The sequence below is a fragment of the Patagioenas fasciata genome, chromosome 10 (genome assembly GCF_037038585.1).
Source record: "Patagioenas fasciata isolate bPatFas1 chromosome 10, bPatFas1.hap1, whole genome shotgun sequence".
NCBI lineage: Eukaryota > Metazoa > Chordata > Aves > Columbiformes > Columbidae > Patagioenas > Patagioenas fasciata.
The window spans coordinates 18,474,675-18,495,714 of NC_092529.1; the positions used below are offsets into that span (position 1 = coordinate 18,474,675).

General features: G+C 41.0%; 1 protein-coding gene across 4 annotated transcripts in view; it reads right to left on the reverse strand.

The window, feature by feature from the left end:
• The window catches only part of SLC25A26 (solute carrier family 25 member 26), an 82,589-nt gene extending 63,769 nt beyond the window's left edge, over positions 1-18,820 (reverse strand). For 3 of the 4 annotated variants that reach the window (XM_071813256.1, XM_065846014.2, XM_071813255.1), the window contains exons 1-5: positions 18,619-18,775; positions 16,757-16,913; positions 15,033-15,142; positions 2,183-2,287; positions 638-685 (exon numbers count right to left, since the gene is read on the reverse strand). In XM_071813256.1, the coding sequence (XP_071669357.1) occupies positions 638-685; positions 2,183-2,287; positions 15,033-15,142; positions 16,757-16,913; positions 18,619-18,651 (453 nt within the window). In that variant the 5' untranslated portion in view covers positions 18,652-18,775. Of the gene's footprint in view, positions 1-637; positions 686-2,182; positions 2,288-15,032; positions 15,143-16,756; positions 16,914-18,618 lie in introns of all 4 variants that reach the window. The other variant, XM_065846013.2, reaches the window with a different exon arrangement.
• Between the last annotated feature and the right edge of the window lie 2,220 nt (positions 18,821-21,040).

Below are 21,040 nucleotides of genomic sequence, written 5' to 3' on the forward strand. Positions count from 1 at the left end.
TTAGGAACTATTTTCTGCCAAGCAGGCAAAAAATATTTTTAGCTCCATTTGTTTTCCAAGAGTGAAGTATTAATACTTCTGATTTAGAGTTAAGTAATGCCATATCACAGCTATAGACTAAATGAATTTCTTTCACACATTTTTTTTCCTTAAATAAAAAAAGAGCACACAATGCTCCCTATATACAGATGACAGCTAATCTCTTGGCATCTGCTGACAAATATATTTAAAGAAAGCCTAAATCTGTCTGTGCCAAACTTGGCCTGATGCCACCAGTTCACCATTGTTGGAATACATATTTCACACGATGCAATCACAAGACTTGAAGAAGCTTCCAGTACTTTATTTTATGGTTTTCATCATGTTAACATATACCTTTCCATCCTTTTATGATTTAGCAGCAACAGAAATGAGAGATGGGATGCTAGATGATGTCTTGCATGTATGACAGGTTTTTTTAGTGCACATTATCAGTATTCTGTTTAAATTACAAGCTCATAATTTATCTAGAATGAAACATGCTACGATTTAGAGCTTATGGTTAGAGCAACTGATCTCAACTGTACTACTATCTTGTTAGAAAACAAAGCAAGGCAAAGGAATCAATTAAAAAAAAAGAGAAAGACAAGTGTTTTACCTCTCTTAATACTGTGCTTTTATAACCCCGATAAAGTCCTTGAATACCCTGTAAACCAACAAAAGAAAGCATCAGCTATAGGGAATTAATTAGGTAGCCAAAGACTACAATTTATCGGTGATTACGAGGCAAGTGCTACAGCATTACTGAATGTCAGACCTGAACTTCTTGCAAATTGACTATATTGATTATAACATTGTATACTGTACTGCATGATTTACAATGCCAGAGGTTTTTATGTTCATTTCAAAGAACATTTAACCACTGTTCAAAATAATCAGTAATAGAGAAGAAAATATACCTTACAGTTAAAAAGGTGAGAAGGCACAGAAACATATTATTTGAAACTCTACTTGCCCAATATTTTGGTCTGGAAGTATCCACTAGCTCGTAAATATTTTGAAACTATTACTGTTCTGTTTAAATAGCCCATGCAAAATTAACCTATCGGATGACAGCTTCCAATGTCCACCCTCTAAGCCTTGTTTTAGAGCTTTTATCAAGACAAATATCTCGTATTTTTAACAAGCTGATAACATTCGAAACAACTGAAATTTTATAAGTGTATATAAAATTATGTTTAATATCTCATAGGACATTTTATTCCAGTGTTGGGCATGTCTCTGGCCAGCTAGAAAGAAGGGGAAAAACGTGGTTTTGAATGCACCAGCTTTCAGAGCAGAATGACCAAGTTCAGAAATAACCAAATGACAGAAAGAAGTTCCAGCATAATAAAAATCAATTGGATTATTCAAAGGTCATATTTATGTCTTCCTTTTCCTGGATTTTACATATCAGAAATGGGTATAATATTTTTCCCCACAGCATTTTCAGGACCCACTTTCTCTCATGGAATAGAACTTGCAAAACACCTGTTGTGAGACTCTGTAAAAACAGGGGTGAACACGTTTTACAGGATTAAACAGTATAACTACTGAAAAGATGACAAAAGCTCTTATTTTCCAGAAGTTGCCAATGCTGGATGAGCACTCATTTCCAAAGCCCCTACAGAGCCTCTGCCTGGTGCTTTTAGAATATGCCCCCCCAGAGCCTGCTCCAAAACTGTAAACCATTCAACAAACTCTAGATACAGAGACTCGACATCCTGTTGTTCCAGACAAGGGCTGTTTGCACAAATACATGTAGAGTTTTGGAAACCGGAAAGCTAAGTCTCATTTTGGTGGTGTTTATTTTTTTGGTTGGTTGGGTGTTTCTATGGTTTTTGTTTGCTTGGGTTTTTTGTGCGTTTTTTTGCCTTTGTTGGTTTTGGGCTGTTTTGTTTTTTTAGTTGCAGGTACCCCATGTAAAAGGAGGAGGAAACAAAGGAGTCGTTTAGAGTACGCATGCAACTGCACACACATGGGAGACATGGGTGTTTAGTTTCCTTAGACATAACATGCCAATCACTTTTGACAACAGAAGAATAGGCAGGAAAGTGGTGGGAGACCACAGAACTGGAATAAAGTTGTAGGAATGCTTCCGGACATGTACAGCACTGAGTTGGAAGAAAGAAGCAACTTCTTTAAAATGTTGCTTTGAACTCACCTCATGATACAGGGTGTGGGAGAGAATCCGGAGGGTACTCGAGGAAGAAGAGACCTGGGCCCTTTGCTTGACAACCTCTGATGGAACCCGTATGAGGCATGCGACCTGCAAAACAAGTGTAAGTTCAGAAAGCAATTCCTTTTGCTGCCTTACTTTGCACACAGCTGACACATTTAGAGATTGTTCCAAGTACAGAAACCTGAGAAATGAGGAAATAATTTTTCTGATTATATGACTTGAACTTAAAAGCTGTTTATGAGCAGCTTATGTATTTGCTCCAAGACCTATATACTTTCTGAACACAAAATTGTACTAACAGGAAAATGTGAGTATCCTTGAGATTTTTGACTTCCAGCAGAGTTGGGTGGGATCAGTCATCAATGAAACCAAAATCTGGAAGCCGTCTTGCCTTCTGGCATCCACAGGAATTTTTCCCCCACTCTCAAATCTAAACTGGAAATTCAGGACTTGAAGAACAAACAAACTTCCCTCCTAAGTGGTTCCTTTGTGCCCTCTAGTGGCTGACAGCAAGAGACACTCCAGTTAGCATTACATGCATACAATATAGTCAATGTTTACCTTAAAACACACTGGATTTCATTCAAGGTGAAGCATTGGATTGATTCTTTCCTATACAATGAATTTACTAGGCAAGAAGGGCCTCTGCAGCTGGATGTAATAATGTGGCTGCTGCCACAAAGCTCCAGCTTTTCTTAAAAAGCCTAAAGTGACCGTGAGACGTTCACCAGCCACTATGACTTCAGGTAAGAGCTAATCATGTGTGCACATCATTTCGAGGAATGAGAATCCTGAAATGTTAGAGAGTTAGAAGCCTCTCAGCTCTCTAGAAAACGCCTGTTTACCAGCATTTCAACTTTTAGACAAGTTTGTCTTCAGTTGGCCCCAGGGACTGGAGGTAAAACGCTGGAGACATCACAGGCCTTTGCCACATTTTTAGCCTTCCTTGGTCCCATCTTGTGCCAGGCTCAGGAACACACTGCAATGAATTTGATCCCTAGATGTAAGGGCGATCACTGAGTACTTCAAGAGCAACCTAGGGGAAAGCTGTCCACCTGAAGTGGCAAACTAAGCTGCTAACTCAGAAACCCACATGTGCCAAAGAGAATTTAAGTTCAGGAATGCACAGCCAGATTGCACAGAGATGGCAACCTGAGTGGTCTTTTGTGGGTAACACAGTACAAGGTTTAAGTTCCATTTTCACAAAGAGACCAAGAAAAAAATCCATTATTGTGTTACATTCCTACGGTTTTACCACACAACAATATCCAGAAGTCATTACAAACAGATCTAACTCCATACGCTCTTCAGTTCTCAGGGTCAAAAATAACAAGTGACCCCAATCTGTCAAGAAAATAAGAACTGTCAAGTTTTTTGATAGTTCAGCATAAATATTTATAGAACTTCATGCTTCATAACACTCCATGTCCTTATATTAGCTTTTTTATTCCTTAAAAATACGGAGGCAGGAGGAAAGCTTTAAAAAGGCTGGGATGAAAACAATCTAGTCAATCAAGAGCAGACAAAGAGCCCAGCGTGGCTTCCTGACATCTGGGGTGCTGCAGTTTTGGCAGGAGAAGGGCGGCTACAAAGTAACATCTCCATTTCCCCCGCACTACTTGGGGTGCATTTCATTTCAAATTAACTTTGATGTTTTTCCCATTTGAATTTGCGCTTGCAAGGGAATCTGTGGCTGCACAAGAACAAAAACAGTGATTACACTGTGTTGTTATGAAAGGCAATAAAGGCTCGTGTCACCTGGGCTGCGCTGTCAGATTGGCTCCACAGGGCACTTCTGGTACTAAAAAAGCCATGAGCCGCAACTGCCAACATCAGACTGCATGGTGACATTTTCACTGTGCACTTGAACTTACAACGTGTTACCTTATTTGTTCCTACATGTGTACCTTACTATCAATAACAATCCGAGCGGTCTTTTGATGTCAAACGTGGGTCTCTAAAGGGAAGTATGTGAGATGAAGTTCACACATATCTTATTAGCCCACAGGGTTAAAAAAGTAACAACCTAGGACAGATGGGTGCAGAAAATTCTCAATCACCGCAGCACCTTCCAGGTAACGCTGCCAAAGTTAAAAGAACACAATGCACATCTCCACAGTTCACTTTCTTAGCTAAACATATTAAAGCAGCAGCAGTATGGTAACACTGTACCAGTAGAATTCATGCTTGAATTTTCAGACATCAAAAAGCTATAAGCAAATTGCACGAGCACGGGTGAAAGATATAATTATGTGGCTGCGCTGCAGTAGCTGTCCATGCATTTGCTTTTACCTGCACATCCATCAAGTACTAGAAAAACAGACACAGAAGACAGACAATAACATGACCTCCCATGGTGGGGGCCATTTACTTCCCTAATCACCAAGATCCCAGGAAGAATTTGCTTTTTAGTCTCTTGGCTGTTTACATAGGGGTAACCTGTTGCTACAGAAGAGCACAACACAGGCGGCAAAACTCAGGCCACTCCTGGTGTATCCTACCGGTTTTGGGGATGTCCCCAGGATGAATTAGCGCTCTGGCAACCCTCTGCATAGTCAGCCATGGAGAGGGGACAGCAGCGGGTCCTTGGTCACCTCAGCAAACATTAAGGCATCAGACAACATCACCCTGTTGATACGGGCTATGCTCATTTTTCCAAGCAAGCTCTAGAGCAAGGAGTTATTTCCATCTTTTGATGGGAATGGAAAGAATCAAGATCCTACAGATCAAGTTCATGGGGAAAATGGGTGCTGACCTGTGGGTTCCTTCCTTATTTACCAGGTCAGGTAATACGGTTCTCCAGTTTTCAGATTCTCTCTCCCATGTCAATGCATACCATACATACCATAAGGGCAGGAAGACAATAACACTGAAACAAAGCTTAAAACTAAAAATCCTTGACCTGTTAGCAAAACCCAATTTTATAGCTACAAGCAAAGCTCTTCTTAGTTTACAGACCGGGTAGGCAGAAATGACAATACTAGCATCTATTACCTTTCTAGTCTTTTAATAATGCAATCACATCTGAACAAAAGAGTATGGAATTTCCAAATCCTTGTCTTAAATCATGACCAGGTCAAAGGGTGACGCTACTATTTAGATGCAAACCTACATGCATTTTTAATTTGCTACCTTGCATTAACCAGTTAGGGATAAAAGCAAAAACAGGACTATTTTGTTAACATTTATCTATGTATTGCTAAGACAATATATCTTCCAATGAAATGAAGGTGATTTTTTTCTTCTGCCAGTTTGGGGAAAGGTGGTTTTATTTTGTGATACTCCTTGATGAATCGATGCTGCCATCTCCTGGCCAGATTCATGTTGGAAACAGACTTCCCTGATGGTTCTGGCCGATTCCTCAACAGATCATGAAGATTGACCGGTGCAATTAAAGTCTCAAAAGTGCATTGAAATCAACACAAAGCCTCTTTATATACCAATTTAAACTGTTTCAGTACACCTGAAACCTGTTGCTACATGGCTGTAGCTAACCGAAAAGATACACTGCAAATAGCACCAGAAACCCGCAGTCTTTTGTATGGGCTCACCTAACTTCATTCAAAATACTTTTATTTTAAATCACTAACTTCTAGATAGGAGCCAATCCTACCTAAAGCTGCAGCAGCTGTTCAGAAATCAGCACAAGGCTACTGATCATTTTTGTCTGGACAGTAACACAAGACACATAACAAAGAACAAAGAGGGGACAGCCCTGCTTCCAAGGGGGTTTGATGCAGGTGGGTCTCCCCGGGCCTTAATGATTCAATAGCCAGGGAACTGTGAAAGCTGTGAGCTGTACACAGCTCATCCAGGGAAACCAGCAAACACAGCCTACTGTGAAAACGGCTGAAGAAAACTTCCAACCAACAGGAAGATATTCTTTTTTTTAATGGTTTTGTGGTTAACATGACAAAGAAGCTGAATTAGATGGTTGGACTAGAAAAAAACCCATTGCATTGCCACTACAAATATGCAAATTCTGGAGCAAGCACTTATCTGCAAACCACCATGACACCACTTCTAGTTCACTGGCATGTCCTTGCTTTTCTATCCAATGTTCTGCTCTTTATGCAAAGCCAAACAGAAGACAGTGACAACATCTTTAGAAAAGAATACAACTCCTCCTGGTCTTCAGAGATGTATTATTATCCAAACATAAACATATCACATTTAGATTAACAGCCTTTCACTTCCACCCTTTGTGCTCCAAGTTAACCATTTTCTACATGACTGGTTTTGTAGGACTTAGTAGACAACCAAAGACAACATGTGCATTTGTTATAAGGGAACTACACTACATTTCAGGCACTAACCTCGCAGGCATGATCTGTGCACGAGATGTCTGCAGAGCCATTTGAAAGAGGACAGAGCAGGTGTCACACTTGCTATGAAGGGCTTGTGCTGGGTATTTAAATTGGGTTGATGCATGGAAGGATTTTCTCAGAACTGGGGAGGCAGCTGGTACAACACTATTCACAGTTTTGTAGCTCTAATAAGAGCAGCTGGAAAAAGCATTTCCTTACACAGCCTGGCATGCAGCTTGCTCAGCTGATGATCTGACTCACACTCTTAAATGCTGCCACAATCATACTGAGAAGTTCTTATCTTTAATAAAATAGAGATATTACCCATGCCCTTAAGACTACTGAAGGGCAAAGATTAAAAGCCCATCCTGTTAAGATGCCAGCACCTGGTGTCCTCGGGGCTAATGAACTGATCTGGTCTCTGAACTAACCTGGGCTTGGGTGAGGATCAAGACCGGATTTTTTCCACTTCGTAATTATCCAGCCATTCTGCTCCAAGGCAGGAGAAGAGTAGTCTCAGGACAGAGAACCGCTCTGGGACATGATAGGGGCTGGTGATTTGGGAACCTGCACTCGGCGATTCACAGCAAATCTCTGGCTTGCTAAGCCTACTTTGAAATTTGGATCCAGAAACGTGGTAAGCTCCAGAAAACTTTTCTGTGTTGCAGCTTTAAACCCTTTAAAGCACTTTCTAAAGGATTTTCATTTTAAATTTCCCAAGCAGGAGGTTAGTTTTAATGACTTTGTCTGAATAGGCGGGGAAGCTTTAAATGATGTTCACCACATAAATATAACTTAATACTTAACACAGAACTAGAGGAACATACCTGGGGAGAGTTACTCTTAAATGTCATTTGCATAAGTTCATTCTTAATCAAATAAGAACCTAATTTACGACACTATACAACTTTGTATCCAGAGAGCAGAGACTTTAAACGAAACCTCACAATACCTGTGCAAGATAATCACTAACCCATTCAGGAGAAAAAGCTGCTGCACAAAAATGACAACAAAGAGGCAATGACTTATCAAAGGACACATGTTTAGGCTGCAGTCAATTTGGTAACAAAATCCTCATCTCTCACCCCATTCTTGAAGGTCAGAAGGATTACATGTTCCAACATAACGTAGAAAGAGCAAGAAAAATGAAATGGAGCAACTCTAAAACCCTGCTGAAAGAGACTGAACAATAAAGATGTTTTTAGTGTTTTGGGTTTGGTGTGGGTTGGTTTTGTTTGTTTATGCGTTTTTTTTGTTTGGTTGGTGTTTCTTTTTAAGTGCACTCTGCATTGGCCCTGGACATACTCCTGCAGACAAAAGTTACCTTATAGCTCAGGTGTGTGGTGTTGGGGTTAATTCGTTGGGGTTTTTTTTAATATTAAAAAATGCTGCTTCCCAAAATATATTAATAAATACAACATAATCTGAGCATCTGAATTTCTATGTCAGATGCTCCCTTTTAAGTAGGAAGTTGCTATTTTTAATCTGAAACATGAAAAATGTCCTTTTCCATTCCTCAGATAGCTGAATTATTAAATTCTTATGCGAGTCTAAAATTAAGAGATCTTAAATTGCACCGATTTCCCTTGGATCCTGAAAAAGAAGTAGAAATTTCCCTTTTGGTTCAAGTTCATGGCTCTCAGCAAGCCTTGAATGCAGCACTGCAGCTTCCCATGCCTTTCCAAACTCGGTAAGTTTATGTTTGTTTTTTCAGATCTCATTGGGATTCCCTTCTCCGATACAAGAGGAAAAAGAACTATTTTGATGCAGTATTATGAGATTAACAAAGTATTTCATCCTCCCAATAATTGTTTCTAGACTCTGGTCACAGTTCTTGGACTGGGAATGTTAAATAGCAGGGGAGGTGGGGAGCATGAGATTCTATCTGTAGATGGAAGATGAACTGCATCACCCTTCTCACCACCAGGAAAATTAACAGAAAAGCAGAGGAACATGAAATATGCAATTGTCATTTGGTTTCATATTTCCTTTGAAGAGAGAAGCCTGAGTTGCTGCAATCATAGACTGGTAACAGTTCAAACACCAATAAGCCTTCATGTAAATAACTGCTCTCTTTTGACCAAGACAGAACAAAAATGTAAGTTTCTATGGTCTGTAATCTGCTGTGGGTCACAACTCAAGTTCCACACGTTTGTCAGCAGGCTGTACTACCTGCTGAAGCAAATCTGAAGTGGAGAATTGAAGCATTGACACCTATTTTAATGAGGAAACTGTCTCCAGGGAGGGCAGAAACTGCCCAATATTTGTACTGCCCACTATCACTTTCTGCTTTAAGTGCCAACCCCAGAGAAAAAGTGTTTGTCTTCAAAATAAAAACTCAGATTACGCTAATCTTGTTTTCCCCTTCCGTACTGTGCACAGCACGGCTGTGCCCTTTCAGCACAGTTAAATTCAGTGCTGTGCAAAGCTGCTGGGGTCACCAACAGGTGACTCCGTTCCTAATTTAAAACCCATGGAGAGAACAAGTTTTAACTAATGGGAAGGTTTAGACAATGCCAAGCTCTTTGTCCCATCTTTTCCTCTGACTGCCACAACAGGGCCTTCATTAATTTAACTGCAGCTCCCTGTACGCTGGCAGGAAACATTTCTTCAAAGAGCAATCTCACCCAGCAAGATCCTTCAGATCTCAGCACCTCCCAGAGCTTACAAACATACTATTTCAGAGATGAGACCGTTCACAGGGACTGCATATCACAAGCATTTGGAAAACTGGAGCTTCTGCAGAAATGTTTTCAACTTCCTCCAAGTTTCCACCTTAGATGACTTCACCTGGAATCAGCAGAGCTGTTTTGCAGGGTGTTATTAACATCCTGTCATTGTCAAACTTAAGTCAGCTCCTTATTATCACTGTCCAAGAGCTCCCTTCTTCCTCCTCCAGAGCATCGTCTGCACCACCACATACTTCTTCCTTCTCAATGGCCATCTTGGCTGAGCCTTTTCACCCCAGCTGCCTGAAGTCCATCACTTCAGTAGCCCTCTCAACATGGGCTCCTTCCCCTCTCTCACAATTTTCTACCCCATGTGTGGCTCTTCAATCGCCCAGCAACACGACCTACAACTCTTGCTGTGGGTTCCCTGCCTACTTCTCCATCAGCCATGTCAGAAACACCTTGGAAAACTTATTTTTTTCCCCTTCAAACAGTGGAAATATCTGCCAAGTTCTCTTCACAGCAAGGAGAAACTGTTACACCAGTTATATCAGTTAATGAGCAAAGAAACAGGAAAGTTTGTGAAGCTGACAAGCCTGACACTGAACACTTCTTTACAGAAGTTCTTCTCCCTGCAGGTGTTTTAAAAGTTTGTGTGCTTTGCATAACTAAATTAAGTCTTTCAAAGTTTAATCAATGTAGAGTTTGTTTCCTTTTTAAAATTAAATGTAAAACTTACAGAAAGTGGCCAGCAGTTGTACACAACTCTTTTGTACTCCAGCACAAACTGTCCCACAGATTTTTGCTCAGTACGGTCACAAGTAGTTGGTTTAAACTCAAGTGGCAGAAATCAGACAGCTGAATAGCTTAAAGAAAAAAAAATCTTCCTTAGCCTGGTTGATGCTTGAATCATAAATTACTACCACATTTAAACACAGAAAGCCCTAAAGCCAAAAGGAAGAGTAGACCCTTAATTTAACCTACAGAATTTTCTGCATGATGCAATCTATCCCAGCAGCTCTTCCACCACTGAGAGTCTGTTAAACTTATTTTGAAAGGTGCAAGAAACTAATCGCATCCACCAGCCAAACTGTTCTTTCAGCACAAGTAGTGTGGTGCATCCCATCCAGCATAAAACTGTTTCCCAGGAGCCAAGTGGGGTCAGGCTGTGTTACAGGAGGACAAATGTTAATGAGATTCCAGGCAAGAGAACATAGGCAATATTTTCTGAAAACACATTAAGTCTCCTGTTGAAAGATGACTAGTATTTTACAATTTGCTTGGTCTCTTGGGGTTACATTGGCCCAGAACACGGAAATTTCAACTACATTGTATTTTATCAAGTATTTTCCTTTAATTGATCCCCTACTCTTTCCTACAGCCTTTTCACTTGAAGAATTATGGGCTTGTCCACATATGGAGCTATTTAGAAATAGTTATTCCTGACAAATCCTGTACAGAACCTTACTTTGGAATAAACTTACCTTAAACTATCTCAGACATTTTCAAAGCTGACTCTGGCAAAATACATTGCAAGCCAGGAAATCCATCAGGAAATACTTCTAAATTATTTATTTCTCATGTGTACTCTTTAAACCAAATTAGCTTTCCCCTATTGACATTTTGTGCTACAAATATTACTAAATTGGCTGAATATCAGCCCTAGGATTGAAAGAAAAGAGATGACAACCATCAAGCTTCTACTCTTTACTGCAAAGTAGCATGTGCTCTAAGCCCTGAATTGAGTAGATAACACAAAGCAATCCAGGAAAGGTGGCTGATGAAAAGGAGGAGATGCAGTTAACACAGAGCACATGAGAGAAGATCAGCTTGGGTGGCTGTTCAGCTGTTTGACAGTTCTTAATTTGCTGTTTCAGCCTTTAATTGTATGATGAATTTGTTGGCAGCATTTGTGGATTCATGCCTCCATTCATCTTTATTTACAATCAATTTTCAGCTGCAGCTCTAATTTGAGTTTCCATCCGCTCAAACTATGCTCCTCCTCCACTGGCCCTTAATGGCAGCAGTCTCACCTTCACAACCATCTTCCAACCACTCCTCAGCTATGCTTCTGTATAAGGATTTGGCAAAAATCCTGCAGCACCTGTATTACAGAGCTGACCTCACCTAGATTAATTTATGAATATTTCAAAATTCAGCACAATTTATTCAAAAGACTACCTACGTTGCTGCAGTCCCCAACATTGCTCGTCTTGCTGGGGTCAGCACATTCTCCTTCTCAGTCCCTATATGCATCCAGATATGCACAGAACAAAAGATACAGTCATCCCTAAAATGACAGGCACTGATCAATGAAAACAGAAAAGAAACAAACAAACTTAAGTACTGTGGAAGAGGTTCCATCAAACTTTGGCTGCTGTCAGACTTTGGATACTACTTTGAATACTATGGTCTGCCAGCCCATACTACACTGGTTGAGAGGAGATAGGATGCACAACAGACAATGCGAATTTCCATTTTTAAACAATTTTATCCATTTATTAGTTCAGTTCTTAGAAAAGGGATAGTTAAATTCAAAACCATTGGCCCAAGGTCTAGATGCAATAAGTACTAAATCACTTCTTTGTTGCAGCAGACATTGTGGATTGAGGAGCAACTCTCCCTAGAGCATCCAACAGCAGATAAGAAACTTCCTAAGTTATTAATACTGAGGTTCACATTCTAATCACAGATGAACCACACGCTTATCACAAAATTGTGACAAAACTTTTGAACGTTTGAATTCAAATTGTTTCAACATGCCTTCCTCAAATTTTGGAAAAAATACTTAAGTGTGAGGCTGTGCTAAAATCCTTGCTGAGGACAGCCAAGCCTCTCACCTTCAAAGGGAGTCCCTATCTAACCATTCAGAGCTCTCTCAGAACATCGCTGAAGTTTCCACCTCTTCCTGCGAGGTTTGTGTTCCACTAAAGCCCAGGAGGTAGCCCAAGTCGTAGCACTCTTGCAGCCAGACCAGAAACACCTTTCTAGACTTATAAGCTTGTCCAGCATTTATAGAACTCAAGGGACCACAGTGCACAGACGCTGAAGCAGAATGAAAACAAGCCAGATGAGGCACCTAAAGTATCATGGCTACATCTGCTTAAAAGTTTTACAGGACAAACAAATGCAGGCACAGCGTCACCAATATGATTAGGCAGTTTTCAGGATCTGAGTTACTCTCTGGTGCCACAGCACACTCTGCAGACACAGCACTTCATTGCAATAACCTGGTATCTGTCAGCCTTGGGGACACACTGTAGTGTTAACACATCTCCAGTGCTGTAATCCTAAAGTACTCTGGAAACCTGCACAAGGACAAAAGCAGCTCAGTAACTTCATCTGGTAATCTACTTTCAGAGCACGGTCATTACTGCTAGCTGCCAAAAGAACAGGACATCTACCTCTCACCCTGGTTCTCAGTCTTCCCCCACACTTCATCTCACAAGTGAGCTGAAGTCAAAGTACCTTGTTTTCCTACAGAGTAGAGGGAAATAATTAAAAAAAAAAAAAAGACATCACCAAAAATAGCCAATCAAAAATAAAATATCAGAAAGATGAGAGTGAACCTGATATTTACAGGCAACAGCCCAAAATTTTCACTGAATATCTTGCAAAGCTCAGACTGTAACCATAACAACATCTAAACATCAGACCGAAAAGCCTGTTGTCAGCTGGCTGCTCTAGAATGTGATCCAAATGACTTTATTCTCACCTCCATGGAAAAGCCAGCAGGATATAAAATTAACTGTGCGGAACCCAGCCACTTTGGCACTCATGAAGGAAACCTCATCAGTCAAACTGGGACAATCTCAAACTTGTCTCATAAAACCATGTTTGCAGGAGCCTGGTAGGGGGATGCCCAGAGAGAGACGTCTCTTTATCAAAGTTTCTTGTAATCAATAATATTCACCGTCATAATTAAAGTGCCATAAAAAATTCTGTACAAATCAATCTGGGGCTATACAATTAACTATGCAAGATGCACCTAGTTATTATTTAAAATGGGCACTAGGAGGTTAAAAATACTGTTCCTTCCCAGAGTTACTTACACCGCCTTAGAATATTAAAAGTAAAATTTTAGAACATCTGGTTTTCCTTTCCACTCCCTATGATATCATGTTTTCCAAGTACATTTGGCAGCTCACTGTAAAGATACAGGCAAACTAAACATACAGGGCAATGCAGACTCAAGATGAAAAATTCCGAAGCCCTGGACTCAGTAAGTGTGTTTCCTATCTCCAAATTTCAGTTACCCGAGTGGTATAATAAGGGTTTTTTCCCCCCTTGGTAACTCATGTATTAGTCAACCTTCTTCCTAGATGAGATGCTATAGCATGTATCTGCTCTCCAGAGTTTTGGCTGTGTCTTTGTGAGTAATTTTTCATGTATTATGGGATACTCAGAGTCCCCATACAGCAAGATTCAGTTATAGGAAAAAATAATTATGTTTAACGGGGTCAGATTTTCTATGTACTTTCCTTTATCTCACTCTGGGAGATGAGATTAGCCTTCTATATTCCTCCTGCCTAAAAGGAAAAGAAAACACATGCTACACCCACTGCTTTTTTACTGCTTGGTTTTGTGCCTCCTCGCCTGGAACTGGGAAATTGGACCAAACCAGTTCCAGGGGACCATGTTTCCCACTAATTTACAAAGGCTGTCAACAATACAGAAGAGTGGCTGCTATAAGAACTGAACCCTCCCATTTGACTGACTGATTTCTCCCATATATTTCAATATATCTTGATGCAACCTTTGCATTTTTTTCTCTTTACCTATTTTATTATTTTTACTGGGTCACAGTCAAAACACAGATTAGTCAGCATTAATGTACCGTTAAGCTTCGCACGTACTCACATTTTAGTGATGCACAAGAAGGTAACTGACTCATTTATACTCAACAGTGAAGGAACAGCAACCCTACAAACTCAACAGCAGTTTCTTGCTCTAAATCTTAATTTCTCCATTTTGTAAAAAGACAGTTTGGGAATCTAAAGAGATGCCTTGGGAATCCTAACATGACAGAGTCTTTGGCTCATTATTTCACATTTAAAAGCAATTTATATCATAGTGATTATTAAAGTGTACAAAGGAGAAAAGTACATATTAAAAAAAAAACTACTGACAAAATAATAGTCCCAGTGGTTATGCCCTGATTAAAATTTAATGACTAATCAATAAAACTATAATTATAGCTTTCACCCTGATGTAATTTGGAATAGTTTTTATATTTCTATTGATCGGCTAAGACTTTATATAAAACAAATGTGAGAAGATATTGCGTTCTGTTATTTTTATTACAGGTTTGTTGTAGCAAACCTCTAAATCCCTATCTCAGTTATTTTACAGCTTAGTTCTCCCATCACACTAAGAGGAAAACCTAACAAAAAGCAGAACCTTATTAGCTGAAAAACGGCTGTTACAACATCATAGCTTCCATACCATAAAGTCAGATTGCCATTTCAATGGCTATCACCATATATTTCTCTGGCCTTAGAGCAGCAAAGACAAGCACTCGATACAGCCCTGAGTAACACATTCAATTTACGCTGCATCTCCCTTTGTCAGTCTGAAAGTAAAAGCAGTAAATGCCCAAATTGTGAGGCTCATGAGACTACAGACCACCTTGGAAAAAACGGGCAACAGGTTTTGTAATCATGCAAGGAATCATCTGTAGCCCACCGTTCTTCAGCTACTGATGATTAAATTACCCAGTTATCATTTTCTCACAGAAAACTACTATTTTAATGAGAACTGTCACAAGTACAGAGACGATCAACATTCAAAAAAGATATGACATCAAACCTGGGCCTCGCCTCCCACAGACACACAACACATGAACATCTTTCTTACCACTTCCCCAAGGGACGCAGCCACCATGTGTGTTGCAGGCGTCAAGTAAGGTGTAGAGCTGTGGGGCAGCATGGATTTCACATTCTCATAGGTGATAAAAAATGCAGCAGCTGAAATTTAAGAATACATGCAGTCATTTAACTGTTCCTCCATCACAGAACTAGCATAAAAACATATAAATGTGGATTTTGTCACCTATTATTCTAACACTGTAGTTGAAAACAGGGTATTTTTACCCCCAAACAGTACAACAGTATCAACACAATCTGTGGGGTAATTCCTTCAGAAGTTCATGCTCCTGGCTATCACTGGAAAGCTTCGTGTTAACAGTAGCGGAATCAAGACTTAAGGCTGTATTTAGTATTGAGATAAGGAAAGATGTGTTAATTAGTCACGAATGTCCAATAGGTTTTGAAAAAATGGTATCTTCCATATTCATATTAAAAGATATTAAAAGATAGGAAGGGTAAAGAGAAGGCTGGTTTGTTGAATTGGATGGATCATCTTTATTATTTGGAAAAAAAAAACAGTTGATTAATTGAAAAGAAAAAAAAATCACCATACAAGTCTGCTACCCTACAACGTGCAACCTATTTCAGCAGCAGTTATTAAAAACTTCTTCCTAGTTATCATCAGTTTAATATTTGGCATTCTAGCTCCAGAAAAAAAATTCTTCAAAGCTTATGAAGAACTCTTACAAGTCCTGTCCAGTGAACAAGAAACATACAGAACTAAACTGAGCACAGCAACATGAGCTGTGTTTATTCACTGCAACAGACAACTACAAAGGCACTTGCACCTTAAGGGTTACCCCTTCTTCTAAAGATAATTTTAGTTCTCAGTCATATGTTGGAAAGATAAAACCACAGTTCAGATTTTGAAGATGTAAATCCTGAAAAAAAATGACATGTCTTACGGGGGAACAGATTTTAATTGTAAAGAAGGGCTATGTGAATTGCTTTCTGCTAATCAAAAGATAGTTATCAACACAAAAGGAGATAAGAGAACACACAAGATAAAGAACTGAATTTTTTAATATCATCTTATGAAGGACATCAAACATCTGAAGGTGTCAGTGGATTTGTCAGCAAAGTTGTCCTAACACGACTGACAGCATAGCTTGCTGCTTTTTTATCCTTCCCTACAAAGACAAAATGGACAAAGGCATTAGCAATTTTAGATGTTTTTTCTCTCCAGGGACTACAAGCATTTACTTTTTTAAAGCTTCAGTTTCAAAAATATTCCTGATGTCTTCTCATTGTAAGTGTTGTTTCCAGGGAGAAAAGGACAGGCATAGCAACCCCATGGCAATTAACTCAAAAGACCTCCAGTGCTCAAGCAGTTTGAATTCCCTCGGATTCATTTCCAATGCCCTGAAAGGGTGTGTCATGACAAAAGTATCCAGGGGAAGCAAGGCTCAAGCCCTCTCTGGCACCTAGAAATGATTTAGGGTGTCCCTATAAATAAGAATGGGCCTATGACACATCCAGGAACACTTCCAAGGAGTAAGGGTTGCTTTTCAAAGCAAACATGCAGCAGCCTTTACTCCAGGCTCACTCAAAGAACTTGTTCAATGCTGTACAATTCTAGAAACTGCTCCTCACAGCTGGACATGGACTTATAGAATCCAGTCACCTGAAGGAGAGGAAGCGACAGACATCAATGTCCTGTACTACATAAGTTCCCATTTAAAGACGACAAAGCATAATCCAAAGAAAATTTACCATTTGGAAAGGATCCTATAGCAGTGGACGGAACTCCAGCATAGATGCCACGAAAACCACCAGCCTTCCTAAATCCTTGAGGACTCTGCAGTCTTGTTTTTACAGTATCCAGGGGAAAAAGGATCAAGTCAACACAGACACCAGCAACTCCACCAGCCTTCAAAACAAAACCATGGAATAAAGTATATTAATATTCAAAGGGGTGAAGCTGTGGTGCTTATGTAACTGACGCATGCCTAAAAACCAAAGCACTACTGACTGTATCCTGAAGTCTAATTATAAACTGACAGTCTTACACAGACCTCAATAGATTCTATAGCCACAACAAGGAAGCTTCAACAAAAGCAAGAAAGTAACAGACATTACAACTTCTAAACCATTTTTAAGGTATTTTCAAAACAATCTCAGTGTTTTGAATAGCACAAGCAAAGCAATGCAACGCTTACCCCCTATGCCTATAAGCAAGACAGTGAATGTCACTGATCAAGGTGACACAGCACAGGATGACCAGCACCTCTAGGAAGTTGTGTGATAAGATCAGGCAAAGACAGAATCAAGTCTGCTTCCCCCATAAGTATTGCTAGAAAGCACATTTACATTTTTTGAACAAATATCCTCATTTAAAGTGTTAGACCCCCAATTTCCTTGGTTGAACAAAGCCTAAAGTAAAACTGCTTTACATTCTTTTGCTGACAAAAGCCTATAAGGAAAAAAAAAAAGATACTTTCAGAGTCGTAAAGAAAAGGAGAAGGTTTCTATCCAAAGCAATCCTTAGAACTAAACCCCAAGTAGTTTCAACTAGAGCTCCATCTTTTTCTGTTGTCTGTGTTTCTAAACGACATGTCTGGTTTGTAGAAAATAATGACTTGTTAAAAACAAGAGAGTGAAATAAATGGTTTGAAGTCTACCACATATAGAACAGCACACAAGAAGCAGCTGCACCAATTTTTAACTCAGCCTGAATACAAATCACATGTGTGTGATTCGCACTTCTTTTCTCCAGGGCCAACAGAGGATTCAGGGAGGTGTTCACAATCTACTACTAAAGTTTTAATCAATAAGTTAATTACTTTTTTTAATCTAGTTCGCTATTTTGCATGTATTGATTTTTCTTCCCTCTTTTTCATCAAAATCCTTATCTGTTCAAAATAACATTGATCAGATTTAATCTACCCATCTGTTAAAACATGAATCAAAAGTTACTAATTGCTTCTTTAGTTTTCAAAGTTCTGTATCTTAAATGTCATTTAAATTCATGAAGCGGCTAATAGAGCACCTGCCAGAGGGCAACAACACCTGTGTGCTCAAACCATCAGCAGAACGTGGTCATGATTTTTAGATAATAAGACCGCACCTTCTCCCCTACCTTTTGTAACAGCAGCGTTATCAGCAGAGGAACAGCTGAAAACCTTGCCCAGGAACTGGACGTACCCGTTAAGGTCAGTAAAGCGATTTAATGAAACCAGGACCTAATTATTGAACCATGACCTTTCAGTTGAGTGCCTCTGGGGTGTCCCCCAGCTCTCCCCTTGCCATGGGGGCGCCACGGCCCTGCTGCCCCACACAGCGCCGGGGACGAGCGCTGGGGGTTTACCAGGGGGCTCCCAGTTCTGGGGCCTGGGAGCTTTGCCCCCCACATGGGGCTCTGCTGGGAGTACGTGCTGAAAAGCAGTTTTAGGGTGGGAAATGCAGCACGAAGCACAGGCTCCACGACCCCGACAACCCTGGCCCGGGGGCGGCTGCTGAAGCCAAAGGGGACGGGCCCAGGCGCGCTCCCGCCACCCAGGCGCGCTCCTGCCGCTCCGCCTGCACAGGCCGCCATGTCGCCTTGGCAACGGGCAGGCCCGGGCGCGCTCACTCACCGCCAAGGCCGCCCAGGACTCTCGAGGCTCCATGCAGGGGTGGCGGTACGCGGTGGCCACACGACGCGGCACAGACCAGCTCCCCGCACCACGGGACGGGACTAAACCCCCCGGTCTGGCCGTGCCCCGGGCGCGCACACGGGCGCAGCCATGTTGCTGCCCCTGACCCGCGGTCAGGCGGGAGCGTGTCCTCACTGCGCATGTGCGCGGACGCCGCGCATGCGCACGTTGGATAGTGACGCCGCTGCCCGCAGCTCGGAAGTAATGTGGTCACTCGGTTAGGGTGAAAGCACCGATCAGTTATTACTAAGCCTTAACTAGTTGGTACTTAATGGTGATTTTCTGTGTGGTAGCAGTCGTGCTGCTCCAGGGAACTGGGGAACAGGCATCTCCTGTTGTCTGGGCTTCCGAGGTGCTGGTGGGTTCTCCAATGGCCACTGTAGTTCCTTCCACACACAGCTGGGATCTGTTCAGAAAATAAAACCACTGGGAAAAAAAAAAGGTGTTTTGAGGGGAAAACATTTCTGAGGTCACTTGGGGCTTTTCCTGAGTTCATGACTGCAGCACAAATGCTCCACGCGTGGTCCTGCTGACACCAGAATTTCCATGGGGCATTCCTGCAAAGGGCATATTACAGCAAAGCACAGGGAGGTTAATAAATCCCCCTGGCCAGGGTTGTCTCTTCTGCCGGTTTCTGGGAAGTGTGTTCACTCCCTGGAAACGAAAATGTCATTTTTCACTCCTATCCCATCAGGAACGCTTTTGCATTTGTGTCCCTGAGGCCTCTACCCCTTTCCAAAAAGGGCACTCAAATCCACAGCAGTTTCGAAAGTTGCAAGGAGGATTTTGGCACAGAGGCTTCACATAATCCTCACCCAGCAGGAAACCACACTTGAAATTACGGGAAATACAATTCTAGGGGAGAGAATATGGGTAAATCTTGGAGAGCACTAAAGGACATGCAGAGCTGAAAAATTGGCAGGTTTCAATTCCATATTTCCTTGGCTGCAAGCATATCACTGGGGATGACTTTTGGATGCAGCAGCTGGGGATGTGACGATGCCTCCATGTTCTCAGCATCAGTAACCACCCTCAGGCAGCTCAGCTCCTCTTCATCAAACTGCTAAGGGTGTTTGCAGGTGGGAAGCACAGTGCTGTCCTACCCCGTAACATCTGCCTTCAGCAGCACAGTGATTGCCATCAAAGTGGTGTTACCAATTCCAGCAAATTTATTACAGCTCTCCTGCAACACTGTGATTTTTTTTCTGAACTGCCTCAGTCCCCAGAGACAGGTGATGTTAGAATAGTCTTCATTTAATTTAGTCTTCATGTTCATTTGAGTGAAAAGCTCAAAGCTCTGCAGACAAAAATAGAAAGAACCTGAGTTTGTTATATTTCTCAATCTCCTTTGTTTTTCTGGTCTCAATTTACTATTTTTATGATAATCTGGTGGATTCTCAGTACTTTATTTTAATTTAGGCTTCGTTATGTTTATTGAGGATCACTTCTTGGTTTCATATTGGGACATGACCAAACAGGAGGACTTTGATGTTCTTAGCACACCTGACCCCAGTATGGCTGTCTGACCACCCTTTCTTCCAAAGCCTGTGATATTTGTGAAGCCTAAGGCAGGCCAGTTTGCTGTCCTAGGAATTAATTCCTGAAAACTTTGGTTCTGATTCCTGGAAGAAGTAGGAGCCACAGTTACATATTTCAGCTGTGATGTAACAAAGACTGGACTGTGAGCAGTTATTATAGTAACACCCAGCAGAGTACCTGGCTTTATGAAGGAACTCTGCTATTTAGACAGGAAAAAAAAATTCCTAAATCTACCATTTCCAGCTGTTATTCTGGTAAGTGGCTAAATAAACACAAAAGCTGAAAGTTCCTCAGTTTCCAAGTTCATGTCTGTCATTAAATTAGGTACTTTGGAGCAATATTGAGGGGAAAAATCAGACATCTGCATTAAATGAAGCATGCTTTTAGAGTTACTGTTATCCCCATACAACCCACTGATGGCAGGCCTTAAAACGAGACCTTATTCCCTACGTGTGCGCTGGGGGTCTCTTGATGTAAAGGTTCTTGGGGTCATAGCAGGCATTTTTCACATTGTTCAGTGTAAAGCTTTTGGTTACGCTCAGTGACAGTGACTCTTTGATTTATCACCTTCTGTCAGAAGACCTGCTGCTGCATCAGAGAGGTCACAACCTCCTATTCTTCCAAACCACTGTCCTGTCTTAAATGAACAAGTTCTGCTTAATGCTGCAGGCCAAACATTAATCTTTACGTCCTTCAGTGGACTCCCCCTGAGCTTGGTGAGTAAGCTGAATGAAGAAAGAGACCTGTTTTCTCACGTCCTTTCTTCCTTGTGAGGAAATGTCACAGGTGCTGCCCAGCATCTCCACTGCAAGTGAAGAAGATG